The 27,169-nt window shown below is 41.1% G+C and overlaps 1 protein-coding gene across 1 annotated transcript in view; it reads right to left on the bottom strand.

The window, feature by feature from the left end:
- The window catches only part of SLC22A23 (solute carrier family 22 member 23), a 91,377-nt gene extending 67,930 nt beyond the window's left edge, over nt 1-23,447 (bottom strand). The window contains exon 1 of the mRNA XM_070942537.1: nt 22,875-23,447. Within this exon, the coding sequence (XP_070798638.1) occupies nt 22,875-23,447 (573 nt within the window). The remainder of the gene's footprint in view (nt 1-22,874) is intronic.
- Between the last annotated feature and the right edge of the window lie 3,722 nt (nt 23,448-27,169).

Here is a 27,169-nt window from a genome sequence, read left to right as displayed (position 1 = left end):
TTGCAGAATATACAGCCTCATGCTACATAACTAAGCTCCATTTCATGCTAAATAAACTAAATTATTAATGTACCTTAAATAGAAAACTATCTTTAGTTACTCCAAAAGCATTTTATTAAAATAAATTTGATAAAAATAAAAAAATCCGATTTAAAATTTAAAAATCCATTTTTTTTAATTTTAAAAAAAATCATTGATTTTTATCCACCCTGCCTGGTAGTGCCCCCAAAATTACATACCTCTACTTTACTGATCTCCTACAAGATGGAGGATATAGAGATGGCCTTGATGAAGAGGAGAGATTTATTATCAAACCAATAGGAAGGGAAACATAGCTTATGCCCAAACAATGAAGTAAGTATGAATAAATATCAAAGACACTCCCCTAATTCACATGAGTATAACAAAGAGAGGAGGTAAAGGATAATCATATTTGCAAGATTCTGATACCATGGCCAATCATAGTAAAAAATAATTTGAGTTTTAATGTGGACTTGATTTCTGATCCACATCTTGGGGCTGCCAGAGAATAGATTGCAAAAAGATCTTAGTCTCAACTGGAGTATTACCATGAAAGACAAAATAAAATATAAGTATTGGCCAAAGTCGCAACTTGACATCAATGCTATCCAGGTGAATAAAGTAATAAAGTGAATATGATAGGGAAGGGTCAGGCAAAAGGGCAAAGAATGTACGTGCAGTTTTAAAATAAGGGTTTCTAATGTCAAAGAAGCTATCCTAAAGGATGCATGAGCTAATCTATGCCTGGTGGTCCTTGCCTGTCCATATATGAAATAGTCCATATAGGTAATGAAATGGAGCTGTTGTGTTCAATATAGGGATCAAATCTAAATATCAAGATGATGATTACTATTTAATTGTTCTCTTCCCATCAGGTACAAACAGTACCAGATTATGAATATCAAATTGTTTTCATTATTTAGAAATATTATTTGGAACATTATTTTAACAATTACTACAAAGTAACAGACTCTGTTCCAGTTATTTGGGCAGAGTGAAAAGCCAGAGTTAATTTCCAATCTTTCACTCGGAAATTCTTCTATCCAATGCCTCTCTACTTTATCTTACTAAAAAGACATTATTTCAATGTCCTAATTCCCTATTTCCTAACCTGCTGCTTTCTGACATGCATGGCACTGTAACTACCAGAGTCTCCAGGAAGAATGGCCCTACAGCCTAGAAATGTGCTGACTTGAAGTTACTTCCTACTTAGAGAGTATCAAGTTGGAAAAGGCTAGTCTTAACTTTTAAAATATTTGAAGATAGACAGTGATCAATCTTACTAATTAATAGCTCCTTTTGCAAGCAATGCTTATTTACCAGATTTTGAAGGCACCACAGCTACAATATACAAACATTCAGAGTCCTATCATCAGGCTCAAAACTCATCCATAAGCCAATCTCAATAATTCTGAGATGCATCTTGAGTGTGACAGTGTACTAGCTTCGCAATATCTCCCTTTTTCTAGACTGCTCCCAGCACCCTCACCAATCCTCGTTTACCCAGGAAGACAACCCCAAATGTCTGACTCAAGTGCTCCTAAAGCAGGCCTCTTGCTGTTTGAATGGTGCCCTCAGGATAGCTAATGTTTCATTATACCGGTAGATGGTCGCCAGATGTTTAGACTGTCTTTGATACTTTTATTGAGTCCTTCCCAAGGATCTGGGATAGTCAGATGTTGTTTGATGGTGTTGAAGGTATTGTTGCAGAATGTAAGCTGTTCCGAGTGAAGTTGCCTTTTACAATTGACTGATGGTGGTTTTATCAATGCTCAAGTGAGGTCCAGATGTTTTAGAATTGTACCCAAGGCACCTATTACTATTGGTACTATAGTACTAATTTGATTTAGATAGGTCTTTGTGTTTCTTCTCCTTTATTTTTTTATACTCTTTGGGATAAACAATATTCCCAAGAATGTCAGGTCAGGCAGTCCCATTGGTAAGAATGCCAGGCATGCTGTGCTCTGCTATTCTCACCACCAAAGGAGTGTGAAATCTTACATTTACACCTTTTAAGCGAAAAGAGCTCAATTGTTAATTGATGCTTCAGCTACTATGTAGAATGTTTTGAAAAAGTAAAGCCATGAAAAAAGGCTTTTTATGGATTCATCTGGAGGAACAGATTCATGAGCACATACCAACATCTTTGTTTTTAAATAAATGCACCATTGCTTTATATACATGGGGTGGGCAGTAATTCTGCACCCCACCCCAAGTGTATATAATTACATGTAAACTATATTTGCTCACATTCTTAAAAGCAGATCATTAGCTTGGATGGAGGCTTGCCCAGATGGAAGTCTAAGGAGATTCTCAATCATCCAGGTCAGTTCTCTCAAAGGTGCTTTTCGTAAAGGCAACTGGACTTCCTTGAGTTTCTCCTTGAAAATATTTCACTTCTCATCCAAGAAACTACTTTAGTTCAGGAAAAAACCAAGAAAATCCAATTGCCTTTTGGAAAAGCAACTTTGGAATTGTCCAGCTTGAGGTTACTAGGATCAGAGGGCTGAGCTTCTAGGAATCTACTGTGAATTCCCCTGGCCATTGTGAAATGCGTAGCAATCAAAACTGTTGCTATAAAATACTTACGTCAATTAGAACCATAGATTTGAAAGGTACCTCCAAAGTCAGCTAGTCCACCTCCAGGCAGGAAAAAAAAAACCCATTAAAACTCTACCAATAACCTGGCCTGAACTTTGGCTTGAAAACATAAAGGAGGACATTTAATCAGCTTCCAAGACAGCCAGTTCCCTTCTCAACAGTATGCTGCACTGTCAGGAAATGCTTCCTAAATGTTTTGTTACCCTTTTTTTCCTTATAATCTGAACCCAAGAGTTGAGTTTTTTCTCTATTTGTGCTTAATTATTTTTCAAGCCTAGGTGATTTTTTGATGGCTAGGATCACCCAAGCCATTAAAAGCTTGCAGTTACACTTTCCATGTATTTACAGGCCACAGATGCAAGATGTTCATCACTAATATAAATGACAGCTCTTCGAATATATGAAGACAGCTGACATCTCACACCTCATCAATCCTAATTCCAGACGAAACATTCCTAATTCCTCCAATCTTCCTCACTGACTTGGTCTGCATGAGCCAATGAGTCAAAGGTTCCTCTGTCCAGATGTAGCACCTTCCTGGAGGAAACTATCGAAGTCATCCTTACCTATTTATAGAATAGTCAACCCAGAAGTTTCGAGATTTAGAAACATCTCAAAACATAATACCTTTACATGCATGAATCTAAGGTGGGGAAATATGTTGCAGACTTCAGTAAAGCAGGAACCAGGCCGTTATCTCTTTATAAGCATAACTTTAAAGAGCTATCAGACGTGGATTTTATTGAAACTAGGACTTTTCTGCGGTAGCACCCAAACTTTGATTCATACACTCCAGAGAAGCTTTAATTAGCATGAGCTTCATTACTGAATCTGCTCGTGCATTCTAAACAAAATTCTCATCTCTTTATTTTATAGCTTTGTTGCCATGGTAATGTGAAAAGAGGAAGGTAATTTTGCCATATATTCATGTCATTACTCATATCACTATTCATACTATTAACGCTTATTTTTTCCCATCTACCTTTTATCCATGCCTGACCTTTTTTTTCTTTCTTGTCAATTTCACTAGCCCAGGGGTCTTTACATTTTATGGTGCTGGGAACCTTTAAAATAACAAACTGTGTGAGAACAATCCTCTCCATGAATAATAGAGACTGTAGTGTTGGGACCCCCCAGAAACAATAAATGATGTTGATCTCCTTCAAATCTCTTCTTGATTCATGACCTATGGTTTAAAAACTGCAGATCTAGCCCCTTGATACTGCCAAGAACTGATGCAGAGAATCTAGATCTAAATCTGTATGTATATAACTACTTTATTAATTTCATAGATTAGATTCAAAAATACTTCTGACTCATTGGATCAATGCGTGAATGTTTAACGCTTCAGTATAATCAAGATAGCCACTGCTCAAGACACAGGAGGTGTATACATACACTGGAAGGAATGCTCATTAAACTTGGCAGGTACCTCTGGGTAACCATTTATTATTATGCATTGCATATCCCATAATAGTATAGTCCCCAAGATTGTGATTCCTACATATTCTCTTGTTTTTCGGTGGCTATAAACCAGCTGAAGCAAAACTGAAGTCGGTTGCCATTTCATATTACTTATTGATTGGGCAAACTAATTTACTAAGATAACCTACCCTTTTGACATTCTGTCATTCCGAATAATATAAATTGTTGTTACAGTTCATAACATAATACCTGATAGAACTTCCCTGACCACAAAGCTTCAGCACTGAAAAGGCAGAAGGATGCTTTCAACCCAAATATTTGAGTGCACAGTCTTTCAGCAGGGCCTTGACATGTCAACCCACACCAGTCAGCATCATCATCTAATTCCAAGGTCTAATTTCTAACTTGCCAGTTGTGTTTCTAGATTTAGAAATACATGCAAGATGCATCAGAGTTTTTTTAAAGCCTAATAATCACTGAAACAGGGTGTATACCAAGTTGTCATTTGCATAATGGCAAAATGCAATAACCAGGAATCCAAGACAGTTTATGATGGGTAAATGGTCATTACTAAAAATATTATGTTCCTCATAATATTGCTGCCTCATTTTGGTGGGAGGCTGTTCCTGGGGGGAATGAGTGAAGAATATTGCTAGTGTATGCAAAGAGTGTATATTCCTAACAAGATGACCCTAGGTGTGAAGGACATCCCAACTGCTCAATTAAAGCAAGCAGGCCCCAAATTGGGCAGCAGCAATAAAGGAAGATGCTTGAAGCAGATGATCACTTAGACAATGACAAAGATATCAATTCAGAATCATGGATAAAATCTATTTATGTGATTGCTAGGAGTTGAAAAACTACTTGATGGCATATAATTAATCAATCAATCAGGATATATGGTAGCCAGCATCCATCTGCACATCCTCTCCATAAAAACAGAAATCCCAGGAAAACTGTCATAAATCTACATTCAATTCCTCCTATTCTTTATTCTTTATGGAACCATCTCAGAAAGGAAATGTGCTTTTTGCAAAATGTATGTGTTTCTTCCTAGTCTGAATAAAGGAATGTTGGAAGTGAAAAAATTAAAAACCACCCCAAATGCCAATGAATTCTTGCTCCATTCCATATAATCCAGTGTCTGGTGGTGAATGCAGAATGGCATTTTCAGCGTTCTGGAGCTTTTAACAGCAACAAAATTTACCATTTGTGGTGAATATAATTTCAATAAGATGGCTGGGAAGAATATTTCAAGACAATAAAATAACTGAGAGATATATAGGCAGCTGCACAAAAGCCATTCATCTTATCCACTGCAGTGGACAAGAGAAAAGTGCCATCACAAAACAATTACCATAAACTACTGGTTCTTAAAAATATAGTACTTTTTACTGAGATCTGACAAGGATGAAAGGTTCTTCCAAAAACTTGTCATATTTGAAGATTTTCTACATTCAACATTTATATTTTGAATAGGCCTACAGTAAACAAATGCAGATGCTGAAAATATTGGGAAACCTATTGAAAAGTACCCAATTCAAGACTCAACTTGGAATAGGCAGTGAACAAGGCTCATTATCTGAGTGCATTTCTTGATTTAAACCACAGGAACACGGGTAAACACTGCTTCACACCCAATTACTCAAGTCTTGCTTGGATTCAGGAGTATTCATAGGAAGGGTAAAAACAAAGACAATGGCCAAAAAAATCCTATCCTTTTTTTTTATGTGCATTGTGACCTTTTTGTACTCTTCTGTTTGGGTATGTCCTCTAGGATTAAAAGCCATGTTGCAGTTCTACCTACTGTAAAAGAGAAATAGAAAGCTAGAGACTACTTTAACAAGACAGAAATATATATAGTTCAGAAGCATCACAGCCACAGGTTCACAAAAAATTATTTAGAGTTCCTGATCTGCCCTATTGTCCATTCTGGAATGAATCTATAACCAAAAATAGGTTTCCTTCAACATTAGATGGTTTGATTGTTTTAATTATAGCTTCTATTTTGCATCACATGTTTTACATTCAAAGAGGTGCACTTGGGTTATCTTAACATTTTACAGGTCTGGCTTAAGCAGCAGCAGAAGTCACATTATCGTCCTTAGGTCATGGTTTGTCAAATTAGCTAGAACTGGATAGTTTTCAATAACTGTGAAGTCTTTGGTGCTCTCTGAGCTTGGTTGCTTGCTTGTGGATATTTCATTACTTGCTTACAGAATGTAGAATAACAAGAGTTGGAAGGGATCTTGGAGCTCTTCTAGTCCAATCCCCTGCTCAGGCAGGAGACCTTATACCATTCCAGACAAATGGCTGTCCAATCTCTTCTTAAAAACCACCAGTGATGGAGCATCCACAACTTATGGAGGCAAATCGAACTTTATCCCACTTTATCCCCATCATTGGGAAATTTCTCCACAGATCTAGGTGGAGCTCTCCTTGATCTCTCCATTATTTCTTGTCTTGCCCTCAAGGTGCTTTGGAGAATAGGTTTACCCCCTCTTCTCTGTGACAAACCCTCAAATATTGAAAGACTTCTATCATGTCACCCCTAGTCCATCTCTTCATTAGACATTAGACAAACCCAGTTCCTGCAGCTGTTCATCATGTTTTAGTCTCCAGGACACTAATCATTTTTGTTGCTCTTCTCTCCACTCTTTTTAGAGTCTCAACATCTTTTTTGTGGTAACCAAAATGGGATGCAGTATCCTTAATTGACAAGGGATCCACCCTAAGTCTACCTGCTAGAACAAAAACATACAGTAGATCACTACAAAATTTACCTTTGCCCTTCCATTGTCCGTAAGCTACAAGACAAGACAATTGTTTGCTGCAACAACACTTTGTAAATCAGCCATCAAACAATTGTGATTGTTCCACAGGAAACATTTAAGTAGGAGAAAGAGGGAAAGGAGCACAAAGGAAGAATAATTGGGCGAGAAGCAATTGTGCTGAGGACAGAACGTGTAATGAAATGAAACAAAGAGTTTGGATTATATTTAACATATTATATATCCCTGTTCTCATCTGACACCTTTCCTGCTCTAGAAATACCGGTATATCTTGCCTATCTACCTTACCCTTAATATTGTACTTTACCTTACCTTAACAACATAATTGCTTACCGAGAAAGCACAATTAAGTTAGACACAAAATTGGGATGAAAAATATAGTACCACTGGGTGCTTAAAAAACCTAAAAAAGAGGCTAAGTATGGAAATCGTGTTGATGCTCATTTGTTTGTACCGTACGTCCCTTTGAGTCAATGCTGACTCTTTGTGACTGTCGGGATAAGTCCCTGCACTTTTCTTGGCCCGATTTCAGAAGTGGTTTGCCATTGCCTGCTACCTAGGACTAAGAGGGTATGACTGGCGCAAGGTCACCCAGCTGGCTTTGTGCCCAAAATGGGACTAGAACCCATGGTCTCCCAGTTTCTAGCACTCTCTGATCTAGAGGCTAGGTAAAGGAACGAATACAATTCATACATTGGTAGTGGAAATGAGGATTTTCCTTCTGCTTTTTGCAGTCTCAATAGATGTGCAAAGCTATTATGGAGAAGGTTGTTTTTAACCAAGAAAGCAGCCTTTAGAGTGCTAAGATGTCTCTAAAAGAGAAAAGCTGCATTAATGCTAGGAGTCTGGCACTCTTGCAATAAATGAATATAGCTTGCGTGTAGGCTTTGTACGAGGAATAAGCACAGCCAACTTTTCAAAAGACCACAGCCAAGCGGTCAGAAAAAAAAAAAAAGGTAAAAAGATGTGTTGGAGAAAAAGCACTGGTTTAAGTATGTTCTAAATTTAGGTCCTCATTGGGAGTTCTTTGGAAGATCAAAATTACTGCCTGTCCTCAAAACCTCTATATACAAGTACCACGCTAAAATGTAAATTTACCGTAATTGCAACGTGACAATCCAGCGCCCTGAAAACACACACTGCTCTATTATGCTACATTATAGGTTTTTTTTGGTTTTTTTTTGGGAGGGGAGAGAAAGAACACCTATCAAATTACACATTCATGAAATGACTTCCAAGTAAAAATCCCAGTTTAAGAACTGGCTATAACCGTGATGGCGAACCTGTGGCACATAGAGTCCTCTCTGCGGGCACACAAGCCGTCGCCCAGCTCAGCTCCACCACACATGTGCGTGCACCTCCCACCAGCCAGCTGATTTTTGGGTCTCTGGTGTGGGGGCCGGGCGCATGTGGGAGATGCATGTGCATGCTCTGGGGGTCTTGCGCACATCTGCGGGGGTGGAAGGGGGTTTTGCGTACAAGTGCAGGGAGTGGGGGGAGTGCAGGGGGGAACGGGTGCCCCCCGTGCCAAAACGGGCTGCGGGGAGGTACGGCACCCCCCTCCCCCGCAGCCTGTTTTTGGTCCCAAGAGGCTTCAAGGAGGCCTGCCAGGCCCAAAACATGCTGCAGGGGTGTGTGGCACCCCCCCCCAGTGGCCTATTTTTGGTCCCAGAAGGCTTTAGGGATGCTTGCCAGGCCCCAAACGGTCCATGGGGGGGGTAATGCGCGCATGCACGGAGGGGGCTGGGGGGAGCGTGGGGGGTCACACGTACATGTGTGGGGGAATGGGGAGCACAGGGGGTCATGCGCTTGCGTGGGGGGACAGGGGAGTGCGGGGGGGTCACACGCGCATGTGCGGAGGTGGGGGGAGCACGGGGGGGTCACATGCACATGCATGGGGGAGGTTGGGGGGTCACACATGCATGTGCGGGGGGAGGGGTGTGGGGGGCATTGCATTATGGGTATGGGCACATGCGCCCCCTGCGCTCCCCCCGTTTTTGGCACCAATGGCAAAAAGGTTAGCCATCACTGGGCTATAATGTAAGTCTATTAACTGTATTAACGATTTGCCATCTCCGCATATTATCAGTGCAGCGGTGGGATTTCATCGCTCCTTTCTCAGAGTGATAGTTCCATCAGAGCAGGACTCTTAATTAAAGATCCCAGGGTTTGAGGTAAATAATTGGCCTTGACCACAGAAGAACAAGAAGAGGAAGCCATTCAAAAACACAGATAAGAAGCATTTAGTTTGAACCATCAGCCTCACAGAAACATTGTGAACTAGTAACTTAATCCAGTTAGGAACGTTGACTTTGTGCAATTATAAGTTTTACTGGCACAGACAAATGCATTCCAATGCATTTATTGGGACTTACCCCCAGGTCAGTGTGTAATGGGAAAAAAAAAAAGGGCAGGCCTTAACTTTGGCATTTACAGTTATGGAATCAAAAGATAAAAATATGTGAGGTATTTGTTGCTAAATTTCTTCTGATAAGAGAGTAGAAATATGCCTTAGCTTCAAGGATAAGGAAGAAGGGGAAAGTAACTTAGTTATAACTTAACCAGGAAATATTCCAAATATCTGATTTATTCTACTATACTGTACTAGAATTTTCTGAGATAATGGTATTCATTACTGATTTATTACCATTTAAATATTGCCTACTGATAGGATACTGGGTAGCTTACAATACATAAAACTAAAAACGTCCATTAAAAGATTAGCATTTCTTGGAGGCTGACGCTCCAAAGAAACCCTGGGGTTCTGTGAGAATTTGACAGGAAAGACAACAGGCAACATAAATTCACTTAAAACTCATCCATAGTAATTTTTATAAATAACAGCAGAAAGGGCAAAAATGATATCCAAGATCTTTACCTAGGGAAATACCTTGGTCATGCAGTGTTCTCCTGTGGGAAAACCTCACAGCTACCATTTTGTTCATATCCACTCTTGTTTTCTGCCCTTTCCTTGAGTAAGCTCACCAGAAGGAGCAGAGAGGCAGGCCATACTTAACTGGCCCTACTGTTATAGACAGGGAAATTGGTGGCAATTAAGAACAAAAGTTTAATTTCCAATTTTCTATTCCTAGAACCAATCTTCCTTTCCTTTCCTTTCCTTTCCTTTCCTTTCCTTTCCTTTCCTTTCCTTTCCTTTCCTTTCCTTTCCTTTCCTTTCCTTTCCTTTCCTTTCCTTTCCTTTCCTTTCCTTTCCTTTCCTTTCCTTTCTCATTTATATGGCTGCCCATCTCAAAAAAGTGACTCTGGCTAGTCTCTTAATCAAGGGTTCTAGTTATTTTTTTTTGTTGTTAGTTTCTTTTAACTAATAGGTTTCCTGAAAAAAACCTATTTTTTGGCCTGGGGGAAAAATGGTTTAAATCCTCAGGATTGGAGAAATGACAATCCTGTGAGTCCTTGGTATTTCTTGATGCAAGAACAGGTGTAACTGGTAGAGCTTTGGAAGTTGGGCAAAGGATCTCCTGACCACAGCTTCACTTGCTATTCCAGAGAAGCTGTGAGTCCAAGAGGTATCACAGGTTGTACACTAACTCCTTTAGGAGAATCAGATATTTCAGAACAGTAGGCAGAAACTCCATGAGAGCATCAAACCTAACTCCATTTTACTGGGATTCATCAGAGGTCTATCTGTCTTTCCCCATCTAGGCCCTCATAGCCTCCAATTACTTGGATAACACTTCCTCCACATGTCATGTCACCCAGAGTTGTGACCTAAGATGGGCAGCCATGTAAAACTTTCAAATAATTTAAATAAATATAGGCCACAGAGGATCCTGCCAACACACTTAGCTCATAAGCAAAAACAAGTTCCAGATGGTGCTACGAGGCATTTACCTGTCATCTTGTGAGACTCCACCTATCTTGCAACCTTTGTTCTCAAAGGGCTTGGCAAACTCTTCCCAGAGACCAGCAGGAGAAATTTCCTGTGACCCAGTGAATAAGTCAGTCTGCATTCAATCCAAGGAGTGAACTATAGGATAAAGGTTCCCCTCGCACATATGTGCTAGTCATTCCCGACTCTAGGGGGCGGTGCTCATCTCCGTTTCAAAGCTGAAGAGCCAGTGCTGTCCGAAGACATCTCCGTGGTCATGTGGCCAGCATGACTCAATGCCAAAAGGTGCACAGAACACTGTTACCTTCCCACCAAAGGTGGTCCCTATTTTTCTACTTGCATTTTTAGATGCTTTCAAACTGCTAAGTTGGCAGAAGCTGGGACAAATAACCGGAGCTCACCCCATTACGCGGCACTAGAGATTCGAACTGCTGAACTGCCGACCTTTCGATCGACAAGCTCAGCATCTTAGCCACTGAGCCACTGTGTCCCTTGGAGTGAACTATAGCATGGTATTTAAGAGATCAAGTTGCACACTGGTTCAAATAGCTGCCAAGCCATATATTTGCTGCTGGGTGACCTTAGACAAATCTCTGAATCTTAGATAGGCATCTCAAACGTACCCAAGGTGAGGCAAGGAATATAAATGGTCTACCTTAAATAAGTAAAGAAATAAGCTACTGGTGTCCTTGAATCAATTTTGACTCCTGCCATCTGCCTAGACTAGGTTCTGCAGTTTTCTTTTGAAGTGGCTTGCTACGGTCTTCTTCCTAGAGCTGAGAAAATGACTGGCTCAGGGTCACAGTCCCTCCATTTCTATCCTGATGTCTTAATCACTAACCCCAAACTCACTGAATGAGTATGTATGTGCGTGTGTATGTATACATATGTTGCTAGGCAACCTTATTTAGTCCCACTATGCTCAATGATGCTCTGTTCATCTATCACAAATATGCTTACTTTAAGATACAGGTAGTCCTCCACTTACAACAATTCATTTAGTGACCATTCAAAGTTACAATAGCACTGAAAAAAGTGACTTGTGACTCTTTTTCAGTTACGACCTTTGCAGCATCCTCATGATCATGTGATCAAGATTCAGATGCTTGACAACTGGTTCATACTTATGACGGTTGCTGAGTTCCAAGGTCATGTGATCCCCTTTTGAAACCTTCTGACAGGCAACGGGGAAGCCAGATTCACTTAACAGCCGGGTTACTATCTTATCAACTGTGGCAAGAAAGGTCATAAAATGGGGCAAAACTCACTTAAGTTCACTTAAGTGGGGTGGGGAATTGTGGTGGGTGGGAATGTGTTTGGGGATTGTTATGTGTGTTGGACCTGGTCTTTGGGTGTTAAGTGAATTTCGTTGTATGGGTATACAGTGTATACACGAACAATGACAATAAAGTTATCATTATTATTAACAACAGAAATTTTGGGCTCAATTCTGGTCGTAAGTCGAAGACTTCCTGTACTAGCCTCAGCATTTCTTATTTCTATTATTACAAATAGCAAAGTGCTATTTTAAGTGCTGTGAAGTCGGAGAAATCAAATATTGTAAGGATTCCTACAGTGTTGTATGTATTCTGCATTTTTGGGGCACCCTATGTGAGTGAAATTCAGGGTAAACACAGATGAAATCACAATCACTCGTTTGAACAGCAGAGAATAAAGGGTCACTGTTACAAAAAGAGATAAATCTATATTTTGTCCTGAAATCAATACAGTAGTCAGTAAATGCATTTTCTTAACTGTAATATCAGCATGCTAAGAAAATGTAACTTTCCTGGATCCTCCTTAACAAATGGGTAGTTAAGGGATCACTCTCAAAGCATCAATATGAAATTTGGAAAAACTGCCTCATTGTATACAAACATCTAAGAGTTTGCCCTAAGAAAAAATTACTTAAATTGGCATCTCATGTTAAATTGGGTCATTAAAAAAAACAAAAACTCATGGACAAGAAATATCTGAGAGATTCTGTTAACCCCTACATTTCTACAATCTAAGCTGTGATGATGCTGTGTTCGTGGAACCAAAGTACTACCCTCATGCATGACAGGAAAGAATTGGCTATCTTGGGGAAACCCAGGATTTGCAAAAGAACAAATAATTTTCAGAAGATGAAAAACAAACAAACATCTCAACACTAAATCATGTCCAGGATACTCACTGAGAAGCAGAAAATCATCACAAAGAAATGCTGCAGGATTTCACTTTGGGATATTTCAGAAACTAAGAAACTATATGTAACCTTCCTCATTCAGAGATGTGATCCCCATCAATTTTGCAATGCCTCCACAAGAGCAGGAAGTCCACTATATACAACAAAACAACCTCTTAAATATTAAAAAGGGGTTTCCAAGCTGACATTCTTGGACAGGAAAATCCATCATGGCAATTACTGTTTTTGAACTGTATGGTATATCTCATTAGTTTTACTCTGTTAAAATATTCCAGGTCTTGCATTGTTCAAAAGAGAATATGAAGAAAGCATCTAGGTCAGGAGTGTCAAACTCAAGGCCTGGAGGCTAGATCCGGCCTGCGGAGTACTTAGATCTGGCCTGCAGGGCCACCTTGGAAACAGTGAAGGACCGATCCATGGTGCTTCTGCCAGTGAAAACAGGCTCCCATGCTCCATTTTCAGCTGCCACGGCCTCCTGCAGCCCTCTGCCAATGAAAATGGAGTTCCATTTTCATTGGCAGAGGATTGCAGGTGGCTGTGGCAGCCGAAAACGGAGCACGGGAGCCCGTTTTCAGTGGCAGAGCGCTCGGGCCACCACAGGTGTCCCTAATATGAGTGTGTCGAGCTGGCCACGCCTACCCTGGCCACACCCACCCCAGCCCCCCAAGGTCAAACACAACTCTGATGCAGCCCTCAATGAAATTGAGTGTGACACCCCCCACCCCTCCGCAATCTAGGTGAAGGGCTTGCTCACATTGCTCTGGAAGATCACAAATCATCTCACAGAGTCCTCTACAACAGAAGTTCTTAATCTTGTTGAACCCCAGGATGCATCGAGAATCTGATGAAACACAAAGACCCTTCTCAGAAAAATGTACTTCAATGCATAAAATAAAATGGTAATTCTCTTCCATCCAAGTTCAGGGACCACCAGAAATCGATCACAGTTTAGAATCACGACTCTACAACAAGGACAGGATGCAGCAGAATCAAGCTGACATTTAGAAAATGTTGACCTATACAGTTGCTGTAACTGCTTTAAAAAATCACACACAGAGAGACGTGGAAATAATGAAACACACTAAATAAGATTTTCAAGAAATGTAAAGAGAAGGCTGTGTAAATTGAGTGGGAAGAATCACAAAAATGTGCACTACATACACTGTAACATGAATCCTTGCATACTTTACTAAATACAGTAAGCCATGGATCTTGTAAAAATTATGAACAAGTCCGTTTTTCACTGATCGGGTAAAAGAAATATTACTTTACTTATTTATTACATAGCATAGCTGGCTGGAGAATTCTGGAAGTTGAAGTCTACAAGTCTTAAAGCTGCCAAGTTTGAAGACCTCTGCTGTAGAGTGTGAGTGTGTGTGTGTGTATGAATATGTGTGCGTGCGCACACACAAATGCATACCAAAGCTTGGGTCTTACAGACATTAGCTTTCGTAGACATACTTTCAGTACAAATAACTTTCAATCTGATTACAGAAATAGATGCTATCATGAAATTGATTAAATTTCCCATTCAGTGAATATAAAAATGTATAGACCATTAGGAACTTATCATAGGATATAACAGAGTGATTAAATGTAAGTAGCCAGTATACACTATTGTTGTAAGTGCAGACTTGAAGGACTGGAAGTTATCTGGGAAATGTCTACACACTGCTGAAATCTTTACTATTTCTACTATTACAATCTTGATAAAACAAAAATGCAATTGTCCTTATCAGATGTTTGTGCTGCTATTAAGCAAAACTGACATACCTAGAGCTTTTTTTAAGGAGGAATGAGAAAAACCTGTATTGTAAAACATTAAATGCATCTTGCAACACACATATACACATCATATAAAAACCATAATAGAGACTAATTGCAGATCCAAAGGGAAGCATATTTCACAGGTTTTGCTGAATCCTGGGGTGCTTTGCTTTGGCATGATGGCTGTATGAATCAGCCATTGTGATATAAAATCAAGCTTTACAACTTGTCTGTTCTCAGTCACTGGGATGCATTCAATAAATCATGTCTAAGACTACACAGAATATTTTTTTCTCTTATGCCAAGCAGGCATCAATAAACATTTACTCTCTTTATTTCTCTTATATCCTGCCTTAGCTCTAACAGGTCAAGGCTCTATATACTATTCACACCGGAATAAAACACCATCAAATAGATTGGACTGAAGCAACTGATTGGGCCAAAGTTACTAGGAAGAACCATAACTGAGTAGACAATGAATCTCCCTAATCAAAGTCTAAATCACAGCTACCTATGTCATTTAGAGTTTAAAAGTTTCAAACAAATAATGACTGGCAATCAGAGCTTTTAGCATTGGGGTGATACAGTTGATGATCACAGTATCATACATGAGTTAGCAACAGCAATGTAGTTGCCATATTTTGCTCCAGCTGACATTTTTGGATACTCTTTAGCGTAATGTTTTAGTAGTAATGCAACTAGATATCAGATCAGATTAATTCAGTGTGCATGACCTGGCTCATGTGTTGCAGAAAGCTGCTATGAGCTTTGCTTATTTGGAAGCTAGTGCTATGAATGAACTGATTACTCTTTGGCAAAGCTACCATCTTAAATATACACAGAAACAAGAGAGTCAAAAAAATAATAATTATATCTTTCAAGGATCAACAACAGCCCCAAATTGTCTCACAAACCACTTCCTATGTCCTTGAGATAACCCTAAAAAGCTCTGGATTATGCAAGGGACTTCCATGATCCAAGGACTCTCCATTCCAACAGCAACCCTCAAACAAATCTCTTTGAGTTTGGCCTTATCTCCTTCCATGTGTTCTGGAGTTTCTCAGTTATCTTGCATATCAAGAAAGGCGCTGCACTATAGAAATGTCTTTACTTTACAATGCCAATGTACCTTTCACTGTACAATGTACCACAACCTTTCACAAGGAAAGCGATATGCATCAAATCTCTGGAAAAGGAAAAGCCATTAAATTAAATCCTGAATTAACATTAATTTGGAAATTTAGGAAACTCAGGAGAACATGTACAGATGTACAGTGGTGGGCCTTACAGATCACACCAAGCTATAATGTGATTTGTCTGATTCCAGCTGAGCATATTGTATGTGGTTGATGCAGGGGTGAAATGGTCCCGATTCGGACGATCCGGTAGCGATGGCGGTGGGTAGTTTAGAGAACTGGTAGCAAAAATCCCTGCCCCCCCCCCTTGCCCATGCCCACCCAATCGCCCAGTCCTCATTTGCCCACTTGGCAGCTTGCTGCTTCTTTTGGGCTTGCTCGCTTTTCCTGTTTTGCTTCAGCTGCTGCATCAGCAATTGCATCAGCTAGCAACTGAATCTGCCTGCCTGCAATCAATCCAATCAGTGAGCAACTGAATCTGCCTGCCTTGTGCCTTCAATTTGGTAACTAACGGGGGTTTTTTTTGGGGGGGGGAGCTAGTTTTAAATTTAGCTGATTTTATCTAAAAATATAAATAAAATAAAATAAAATAATAAAATAAAATATTTGTGCAGCTTTCTGAGATTTGGTGTGTTTCTGTAGTGTTTCACTTTAACTACACAAACACACAAAATCTCACAAAGCTGTATGTGGCATTTTGTGTGGAAAAAGTGTGAAAGTTGGTTTTTGGTACCTCTTATTGTTTTGTGTACTTTGTTTATTATTTTTATTATTTATTATTATTGGCCATGCCCACCAGGTCACCTGACCACCAAGCCATGCCCACCGGGTCACCTGACCACCAAGCCACGCCCACCAATTAAGCCATGCCGGTAGGGGAAATTTTTAGATTTCACCCCTGCATTGATGCTTCTGCTTTAGCATTATGAACACAACCAATTATGGATTTCTCCAAACATTATGGTTAAACCTTGTATGAACATAATAATAGGGAGTGGGTTCACATATTGCACTAAGTCATGGTTTACTAAACAGTGAATTTTACAATAAAACACATCACTGTCTACAATTCTTTTCTAAATCCCATTTAGAGCAACAGGTTTTATTTTAATACCACAAGCAGATGGCCTCCAACACCCAACATCCCCAGCCAATACACTCAATAACTGTGCCTGCTAGCTACAATAAAATAAAATCAACCTGGAAATTGAGAAAGTGACTTATAAGAATTATATCCTTGGTCCATTAGATATATGAGTTCAAAAAGTGGAAGAATAAGAGGTTACTATTAACATTTTATAATTAAGTAGTATTATTTTTTTCCCAAATACATAACAATAAGGAAAACAACTAATTAATAACTCTACCACTAATGCAGTTTTCTCCCCTAACTGGACACCTAGGACCATCAATGCCCAATTAACAATGTGGTGTTATTTCGAAATCAGATGATGCTTTAATAGCCACCGTAAATCCAATTAGAGATTTAGAGATCCAATTCTCTAAAGGAATTCAGCTAAATAAAGCTAGAACAAAGAGATTTACTGATGCCCAACGTTACAAGCTCTGCGTTATGACCAGAGTCAAGACCTCAACCCAGATCTGTGATTAAATACACTCACTGGCAGCCCTGAGTTATGGCATCAGCTACTTTTTCCAGTGCATTTGGTTCTGTATTATCTGCTTCAAATCCTAATTGCTAAAACTGACAGCTGAATCTGATAATGGGTTCAATGTCAGAATTCAGCCATAGCAAAAAGAAGGAATACAGGATGGGATCACACGTCAAGGCTATGTTTAATCATGATTTGCTGAATAATCACAACAGCTGAATTTTTCCATCTCACCATCATCAATCTATGAGTAAGATATAACAAAGCTCCTAGATCAGTCAAGAAGGCTTTCCACAAACATATGCCTCATAGAAGAGCCATCCAGGTTACAAATTGTATTACAACCCCATCAATGACTAGGTATGATGGCTGTATCTGTAAACATATTGGTAAACAATGCAATGGGCATCCCACTGCTGTAGGATTGCAATACTCATTATCCACAGCTGTCATGCAGCCTAATATTTTTTATTTTATTTTATTTTATTTTATTAAATTTCTATACCGCCCTTCTCCCGAAGGACTCAGGGCGGTGTACAGCCGGAAATAAAATCATGACAATAGAAAAATTAAAAACAAGTTAAAACAATTAAATCAATTGGCCAAAAATTCTAATAAAACAGCCCATTAAAATAGTAAAAATATTATTATTATTTAGACCAGCCCTGCTTATTGGAATAGTAATGTTTTTAGGGCACGGCGAAAAGTACGCAGGTCGGTAATCCTATGAATCTCCAGGGGCAGCTCATTCCAGAGGGTAGGGCCCCCCACAGAGAATGCTCTCCCCCTGGGGGTCGTCAGCCGGCATTGTCTAGCTGACGGCACCCGGAGGAGCCCCTCTCTGTGGGAGCGTACCAGTCAATGGGAGGCTATCGGTGGCAGAAGGCGGTCTCGTAGATACCCAGGGCCCATGCCATGGAGCACTTTAAAGGTGGCAACCAACACCTTGAATAGTGTTTAGTTAATAGTGCTAGAACTCCTAGAGCATGGGTGTCAAACTCGCCGCATCACATGATGTTTCACGATATTTTCCCATTTGTGGAGCTGGGGTGGGCATGGCCTGCATGTGACGCATCTGGCCCACGGGCCGTCAGTTTGACACCCCTGTCCTATAGGCTATCCATTGGAGAAAGCTGATTTACTTTGATTAGCAACAACATACTTGGTCTAAAGCTCAGAATTTTCACAGCACCCATTTTCAAGAGATATTAAAAATTAAATTTGGGATTTTCTGCATGCAAAATAGATTATGCTATGGCATCACCAGTAATTTAGCTTGGTACCAATTTGGGTCTTTCAGAAGAAATCACACACTGAATTTGGACTGGCTCACTAATGCTTAGCTATGGGTATCTGATGATAACGCAAGAAGAATAAATCAAACCAATAAATAAATAAATAAATAAATAAACACACTTTCCTATATGAATTTCCAATCAGGAAGGCAGAGGATCAAAATGCGACATTTAATTAAATCTGGGTTACAGTGAGGAACATTACTAGAAAAACAGTGTACGATACTTCCGCATGAAATAAAACAGCGTTGAAAAATCCATTTCTGCCAGCAACTCAGAAATGCGGCCTATTTTTTCTTCTCACTTTTTAATTATTTTACTTCTACTTCACAAAAAGCTTTTGAAATATTCTTGGTTTTTCAGTCTAATAAACTAATTCTCCAGTAATCATTTTCAGGTTACACATCTTTCACTTGCTTCATGCAACTTGCTCTAAAATAAATGAAGAATATTTCCTTTACTCTAATAATTAGCACCTTTTTCAATAATGGAATTTCATTCCTTCTTTCATTCCATACAGTACATATGGTTTTTCTGTAAAATTGTGCTCCTTTTTGTAATAAATATATACTGTGCAATGCTTTGAATTTGATTTCCAAAAGGTTTTCCAGAATGCAGTTCTCTCTCAGGAAAAAAAACCCCAAAACACTTGCTTTAAAATGTTGCTGATTGATGTTGCACTCCTGGAAATTGAAACAATTTTTGGGGAGCCTACATTTCTTCTGGCGGATCAAAAATGATATATGGGACTTTAATCATAACACAGCATTACAGGATTAATAAAAGCATATGGAAATATTATTTGTCCCTGAAGGAATGAAGTAACTTAGAATCATGAGGGTGTGGAAGTTTTCTAGTCCAACCCTCTGCTCAAGGCAGGAGCCTTTTACCATCCCAAATTGCTGTCCAGTCTATTCTTGGAAACCTCCAGTGATGGAAAACCTACAACCCCAGGAGGCAAACTACTCCATTGATTAATTGCTCTCAGTCAGAAAATCTCTCCTGACTTCTAGGTTATATCTCTCTTTGTCAAGATTCCACAGATTACTTCTTGTCCTGCCCTCTGTGTCCTAAAGAGTAAGAAAATAAATAACAATTTGAGTTATGGGCTTTTTAAAGGTCCAACAGAATGTGCCCCAGTCTCTTCCTTGGACAATGTCATCTGATGGGATTTAGGAGAATCTGTCTTTTCTGCTATGGTGCCTGCCCTATGGAAGAATCTCTCCCACCTTCTGTTCAAGATTTGATTGTCCCCAAGTCTTGTTAGTCTTCAAGAAGGCTTTGAGGACTGGCTGTTACCTCAGTTGTTGAGCCAGGATGCTAGATGAGTCCATCTTGGGTGGTGAAATATATGTTGATGTGCCCCAACTGTGGATTTGTTGCCTTTATTGATTTTCAGTTCTTCTGTTGCTGGGGACACTAATCTCATTTTTATTATTGTATACCCCCAGGAGTCACATTTTTGCAAGTGGAATACCTCTATAATTTCTTTAACAAATGTATTCCTAACCACAGTTAACAAATTAAGAATGTAACAGCTAAAGCAAATCACATTCTGACAGGATACCATGTTTTACCTACCACCGTTGCTCCTCTGAAAAATAAACTAAGGTAGGTCCTCAACTACTTTCAAGGGGAACTGAAACAATAGTTAATCCTTATCATCAGGCAGTGAAAGTTGCAAGATAAAGCAAGAATGCACTCACTTGATTAGCCTAAACCATCAGGCAGTTAATTCTAACACGGTTCCCAGAAGGATTGCATTTTGCTGAGCTTTGGTGTTTGGGGATTAAGGGAACTACAGTACAATCATGATGAACAGTTTCATTTTACAGTGTAGTTGTTTATTTGAGTCATGCTGGAAAGGCAGGCAAACTCTCTCTTGAGTTGAACATGACTCCTGATGACTTCATGGTATCTTCATGCAGCTTCTTAGAAACAATTTGGAAGTGGTTTGCCACTGCCTTTTTCTGGATTTTTTTTTTTTAACTTTCTACTCTAACCTATAGCTTTGGGATTCCCTAGTTAATCTACCATCCAAATACTACACAGATCTGGCTCAACATAGATGCCAAAGGCTAGAGAGGATGCAAAACACCAAAACAGATATTTGTCTCTTCCCCAAGAAAAAAGAACCAACTGTTAAAGGAAGCAAGTGGGGAATACATTCTAAATATTTAGAACGAGCTCCTGCAGCAAAACATTATATTGCAATTCCACCCTTAAGAGCACCAGTCCTATTTGTAATTCCTACTCTTCTGCATAATATGATAAAAGGTCCTAAATAAATTTAGCATTTATTCATATCAGAGATTATACCGAATTAGCATCAATATATCATGAATTATAGTGAAATTGTTTTGCTGTAATTTTGGAACACGATTTATTGGTGTCTTTGATAGAAATCTTCATTCTCATATTGAAGTAGTCAGTATAACTCTAACTGGCTCCATCCATCATTCCACTAGGGTCAGTCATATCAAGTTCTATTTGGCTTTAACCATGGTTTATTAAACTAGCAACTGGCTAATTATAAATTCATGTTGATAAAACATAATGACTGGTTCACGGTAACCCATCAATCACATTACAAATTAATGTACTATGCGAGTGTTCCAGCCAATTCAATGACACCTTCACTTCTTCATAAATGCAAGGTTAGGATTTGTAGTCTAAAGGTAGCAGCTCTGTTAGTCCCCTTATGTATTAAGCTTGCTTTGGGTCAACCTGCTTTTCACCAAGAAATATATATCATCATCACATGGCAAAAGTGCTTATGAAGCAGGACAAGCAAAATTCCCAGGTGAAACATGCATGTGGGATCTGGGATCTTTGTCTAGAAGCTGGGCAGGCATTGCCCTGTGTTGTACTAAGGGTCATCTGGTTTGTCTGAATGATTGCACTGAGAATCCAAAACTTCATTTATCATTTTGTTTCACAGCACTATTAAAAAGCACCTCCTTATCATAGCTTTGCTTAGAAACATATTATTGATTTTGCCAAGAAAGGAAAAATAGGTGGTTTTTTTGTGTCTTCTTGGCTTAAAAATCTAAAGCAGGATAAGTTATAAAAGGATTGTGAAAATATATGCTCCTATCTCACTGATTTAAAGCAGTCAAAGAATTCTAAGGTAACAAGGGATCCTTTCACTTTAGTCATCAAAGGAAAGGATACCCTTAAGGGGATATCCCTGAAAAAGGAAAGGTATTATAGGAATACAGTTCAAACACAACCAACAGAAGTTTGGGGGGGGGAGTGGGGAACCATCCAAAATGAGCAAACATTCTTGATTAGGTTCATGTCAATATTTTGTTTGAGAAGCAGCTGAAGAAATATTACAGCTCATAATCATCACTCCCATACAAATAGGCTGCTTTTGTACAGCTTAATTACCATCATTAATTTAGCCACAGTTATTCCATTAACCCAATTTTTCTGGGTTCACCTGACATACCAACCATTTAACCACAAGGGGCTGAATTCACACAACACAGTAGGTGAAAACGTGGTTGAACAGCTTATTATATCAATCTTTTCTTCACCACTGACCCTTTAAATATCTTTGGTGGCCACAGACCATGTTCACGGACCACCAAGATTTAACTCAAGAGTTAAATGATAGCATTTCTTCAAGCCTTCAGGGATCCTGGGATGACATCGCTCCCCCCCAGGGGTCCGCAGACCACAGGTTGAGAACCACTGGTTTATATTAATCTACTTCTAATCTAGTCAATGTCACTGTTGCAATGTCCCATGATGACACATCCCTGTCCATGCAGAGGTATTAGAAATGTAAATTCCCTGCTCCTGTGCTAAATCTTGTTGCCCCCCCCCACTTCCTGCCGTGCAGGCATACATTAAGCCTTTGCAGGACCAGAAAACCGCCACTCAATAGCACCTCACTCAAGAACTGCAGTCAAAGAACTGAAGCTACACATGATCTCATCCATTCATCCCCTGCAGCTAATGTGGACTGCAGAGAACTTCATCAGAAGTTGCAAGGTCCACTCCTCCTCTCCTCCGTCCCACATATAAGGGATACAGGTAGGAGGATGGGCCACCTTTCCTGCTTTACTGTGCTGCCAGAAAGAGGCCAATAGTCCCTATGACCCATACTGCCCCTGGAGAGGAGGCAAGGCGATTTCCCATTCTGCATCAGGCGGTCTCCTACCTCCATTACTCTTACCTTGCTCACGATATTCTGCTGTAGGCCTGCAGGGATCCGGTGGTACCTCTCACTGCAGTGGCAGTAACCGTCATTCTTTCCCTCAGGTGTGGGCAGTTCTGGGGCGGCCAGGATCCCCCTACTATAGCTGTTGGTGCTGTGGTTGTAGCCGGGGCTGGTGGTGAGGGCCCTGGCTGGTGGCTGCGGGGGGAACTCGGTCCAGTTGCTCTGCCCATCCGTCCCCTTGCACCAAGAGATGGGCTGCACCAAGAGGAAACTGTCCGAGAACTGGCTGAAGCCGATGAAAAGCGCGGGGATCCAGGTGAGGAAGATGAAGGTTTTCTGGTGCCCGCCGCCCAGGCTCCCCAGGAAGGGCAGCACGGAGCCATCGTAATCCAGAAGCAGGGGGCTGCAGGACCCGGAGGGAGGCGTGGGAAGAGGCAGGCTCTGGATCTCCGCCGAGAGACCCCCTGCAGGGGGTGCGGCCGGAGCCGCAGCGGCAGGGTCCGCCTCCCCGGCAGGCAAAGAGCCGTTTTCTTCGGGGAGGGGCCGGCCCCCTCCGCCACCCTCCTCTCGGCGCCGGTCAATCGCCATCCAGCAGGAGGAGGAGGAGGAAAGGCAACCTCACATAGAGGGGAGCCGGGGAGGCGGCGCCCGGGGCACGATCCGCGGTTTCGTAAGCCGGCCGGGCTGATGGACGGAAAGCTCGCCTGCGGGATCCTCGGCTAAGTCGCGCATAGGTGTTAACAGCTCTTGAGAGGCGGCGAGATCCCCGGGAGACCCGAGGGTCGTCCGTCCGCCCGCCCACCTTCGCTTCGCCTCGTTTCCCAAGCCTTCCCGCCCGCCTCGGCCGCCACACCCAGCGCTCCCGCTTTCCACGTTGCCCTTAAAACCTTCCTGCGTCTCTTTCGCCGCACCCGCTTCTTCCCGGACACGCGGATGCCGTTTCTTCCGCTGCCGATCGCCGGCGGGCCCGACCAGCCAGCCGGGTCTATGCACACGGGACCCGAGAGCCTGGCGATCGGATCTAAAAGATCTCTTTCTGGCCGCGGGAGCTGGGAGGAACCGGCGCACGGCTCCTGCGGGTCCCACGCCAGCCCGCGCTACCGCCCATTAAGCACGCCGGTGGGGAGTGGGGGTGGGGGGGGACGGACGATATCCCTTCGCCGAGGATCGAGCGGGCGGAGCGTAGAAAGGAGCCGCATTCGCTGCGCTCAGCCAGAGCGGGATCCGGTCCTCTCGCGGCTGCGGATCGCCTCCTTTCTCCAGTTGGGGGTTGGGAGGCGCGTCGGCGGCGTCTTGCCTCCCTCTCTTTCTCTCTCTCTCTCTCTCTCTCTTTCTCCCGCCGCGGCTCTCCTCCGCTTGGCTCTCAACCTGCAAGCCCAGCCCCCTGACCCAGCTCCCGCCCCAGTCTCCTCCTTTCCCGGAGGTAAAGGTAACAACTGCAGCCGCCGCACCTGCTGCTGCTGTTGCCGCCTCTCCTCCTCCTGCCGTATTGAACCTCTGCGGCCGCTCGGCTCCCCCTGCAGGAGGCGATCGCGACGCCGTCGACACCGGGTCGCTTGGCACGACGACTGCAGGGAAGAGTTTCCAGCCAGGCCCGCCAATCTTTGGGGCGAGTGCCAGAGGGAAAAAAAAAAAAGAGAAGGAGAGAGAGAAAGACGGCTTGGCTTGGATAGGCAACGTCTGGGCAGAAAATAGGTCGGGCGCCTCAGCAAAGTATCTTGGGTTCACCCAGCACGCTAAACTGCAGCGAGGCTTGGTCGGGTTTTCGAGGGCACAATATCTTGTGAAGCTGAGGTATTTGTAACCTGGAAGCCATTGTTTGACGCTTAAACGTGTTGGGTCAACCCACACCTCAGGCTAAGCCATAAACTGTGGTTGGTATCCAATCCATGGTATATAAGGGACAAGATGTAGAAAACTAGCCAATTGTGGGATAATAAATCTGGATGAGGCCCATCGTAGTTCAATGTGATGTGTGCACTCAATCTATAAAAGTAACCCAAGCCTATGGAATCTGTTTTAAGGTAATTCTCTGATGGGGTTTATCTTGATATCCTCTAACCATCTTCAATGCCGTGTCTTTTGTCTCAATCACAGCTGAGGCACCTTAAAATGGTCTTTAGCTTTAAAACAAGCATTTTCCCTCTTCTCCAGAGACCCTTTTTGCTGTGGACCCTAACCCTGTACAGGTAGTCATCCTTGACTTACAACATTTCATTTAGTGACTGTTCAGTTACATCATCACTGAAAAAAGTGACTTATGACTGTTTTTCACACCGTTGTAGCATCCCCATGGTCACATGAGTTACATTCAGATGCTTGACAGCAGACTCACATTTATGACAGTTGCATTGTCCAGGAGTCATGTAATCACCTTTTGTGACCTTCTGACAAAGCCAATTAGCAAAGTCACTTAACAAATGTGGCAAGAAAAGTCGTAAAATGAGGCAAAACTCACTTGACAAATTTCTCAACTAACATAAATTTGGTGCTCAGTTGTGGTCATAAGTGGAGGACTACCTGTATATTAGGGTTGATGAGGTAGTCAATGTGGGGTTCCCTATTGACCATACCAGGCTGCTGTAGGCACAGCCTCTCCTCTCCAATCTTTAGACATTGCCCTTCTTGGCTGTTTGGGCTGCAGGACCAAACAAGTTACCTGATTCTGCAGAGGTCTCTTTGTGCATACTACTTTACTCCAGCACTTTTCAGACCTCGTAGGAGGTCCTTGCATACACAAGTTTAAAGGTCTTGGAAAGTGCTTGGCCTGTGTTTAAAACAAAACAAAACAAAACAAACAAACAAACAAAAAACACCAGCATTTTCTTCCATTGCATTAATTCCACTAGGAAAAAAACTCCTAGGTTCTACCAGCCGCATGCTGTTGGTTTTGCTGCCAGAATGCATTTTCTATTTATTCTGCTGACAAGGGGCTTTTTTAAAAGGATTTTTATTGGTGGGGGTGGGGGTGGGGGGTGGGACTATTTTATTCACTTCACATGCTACTTCCAATTACAGTCAGCCACAGCTACTGAGGGGAGAATCCTTAACTTGTTCTGCCTTAAAACAATTCGGGTAATACCACTCTCTGGCTTCGTTACGGAAGCAGAAGCAAAGTAAATAGGGAGATAGGGAAGGCATTGCAAAACATTCCACTTTGCTGTCTAGATAGGTGAAAGGACTTTCAGCACTGCATGTGCTTCCTCTTCAGTGGAAGATTAAATAAATAAAAACCTTCGATTTCCAAGGATTTGCATATCGACCTTTCACTAGGGTTTAATATAAGCGAATCCAGAGGTAGAAATAATGCAAGATGGATGATACCTAACAAGGCTGTTCATGTTGCAGAGATAATATGTTCTCTCTTGATGGGGCTTGGAGCCAGAACTTTTACTTTTTCAAAGTGCTTTACATAACCAGAAACACCAAAAGTGCTTCCTTATTGCCTTCTCTGCTTAGTATGGTGTTCTGCAGTTTCATAAAGCTGCTTCAAAGTGCTATTTTGCATGAAACTTCATAGAAAGCATATCTTCAAAGAATTGTGCAACCGTACTTAAAATCTCATTGATACTTTTTTGGTGGGATTAACGCTTAGGAAAGTGTGCAGAAAGGTTTTATGCAGTGCAATACTCTATGTGCCTACTGAAAAGTACGTACATAATTCACATTACATTAAGACAGAATGTTTAAACTATGATTTGTTGGATAAGCCACAATGCACATAAGTACCTTAAATACTTCAAGATGCATATTGGCACTATCCAGTAGCACTCCTAAACCAAACAACCTCATTTAAAATTGTGTGTGAACCCAGCCTCTTGATAGTTTACGCATCAATTTGCAAGGAGAGTCTGTCATATTTGCCTGTTTATGCAAACATTAGTTTTATTGATGGACAGAAGTTGGAGAAATTGCTTAGGATGTCACAAATATGAAAGGCTAAGTGTTCTAGGAACCGAAGTTGAAAAAAATAGCAAAGGAGAGATAGCAAAGGACAATCAGAAGATAGGAAATACTATCTTTTAAAGAGAGATGATAGATTATTTTTTTTCAGAATTTAGCTTTCTTGTATAGTTCATAGATATCACATTAATTATTAAAAATTCTTATTAATCTGACCATATGATTTCTTACAGTAGATATTTATGCTGAATGTCTTAATTTAGACCCGTCTCTTTGTAACACTTTATACATGTGTTTGCAGATAACTAGTATCTACATGCTACTTTTTTGCACAAAGTAATGGAGAGAGGGATGCCTATTCAAGCACAGGCATGCTTGAAAGAAACCAATTATCTAGATCTATTTTA

Source organism: Pituophis catenifer, unplaced genomic scaffold (assembly GCF_029215685.1).
Source record: "Pituophis catenifer annectens isolate HBS135680 unplaced genomic scaffold, rPitCat1.0.hap2 SCAF_3, whole genome shotgun sequence".
NCBI lineage: Eukaryota > Metazoa > Chordata > Lepidosauria > Squamata > Colubridae > Pituophis > Pituophis catenifer.
This window is presented reverse-complemented; position numbering and strand designations above follow the sequence as displayed.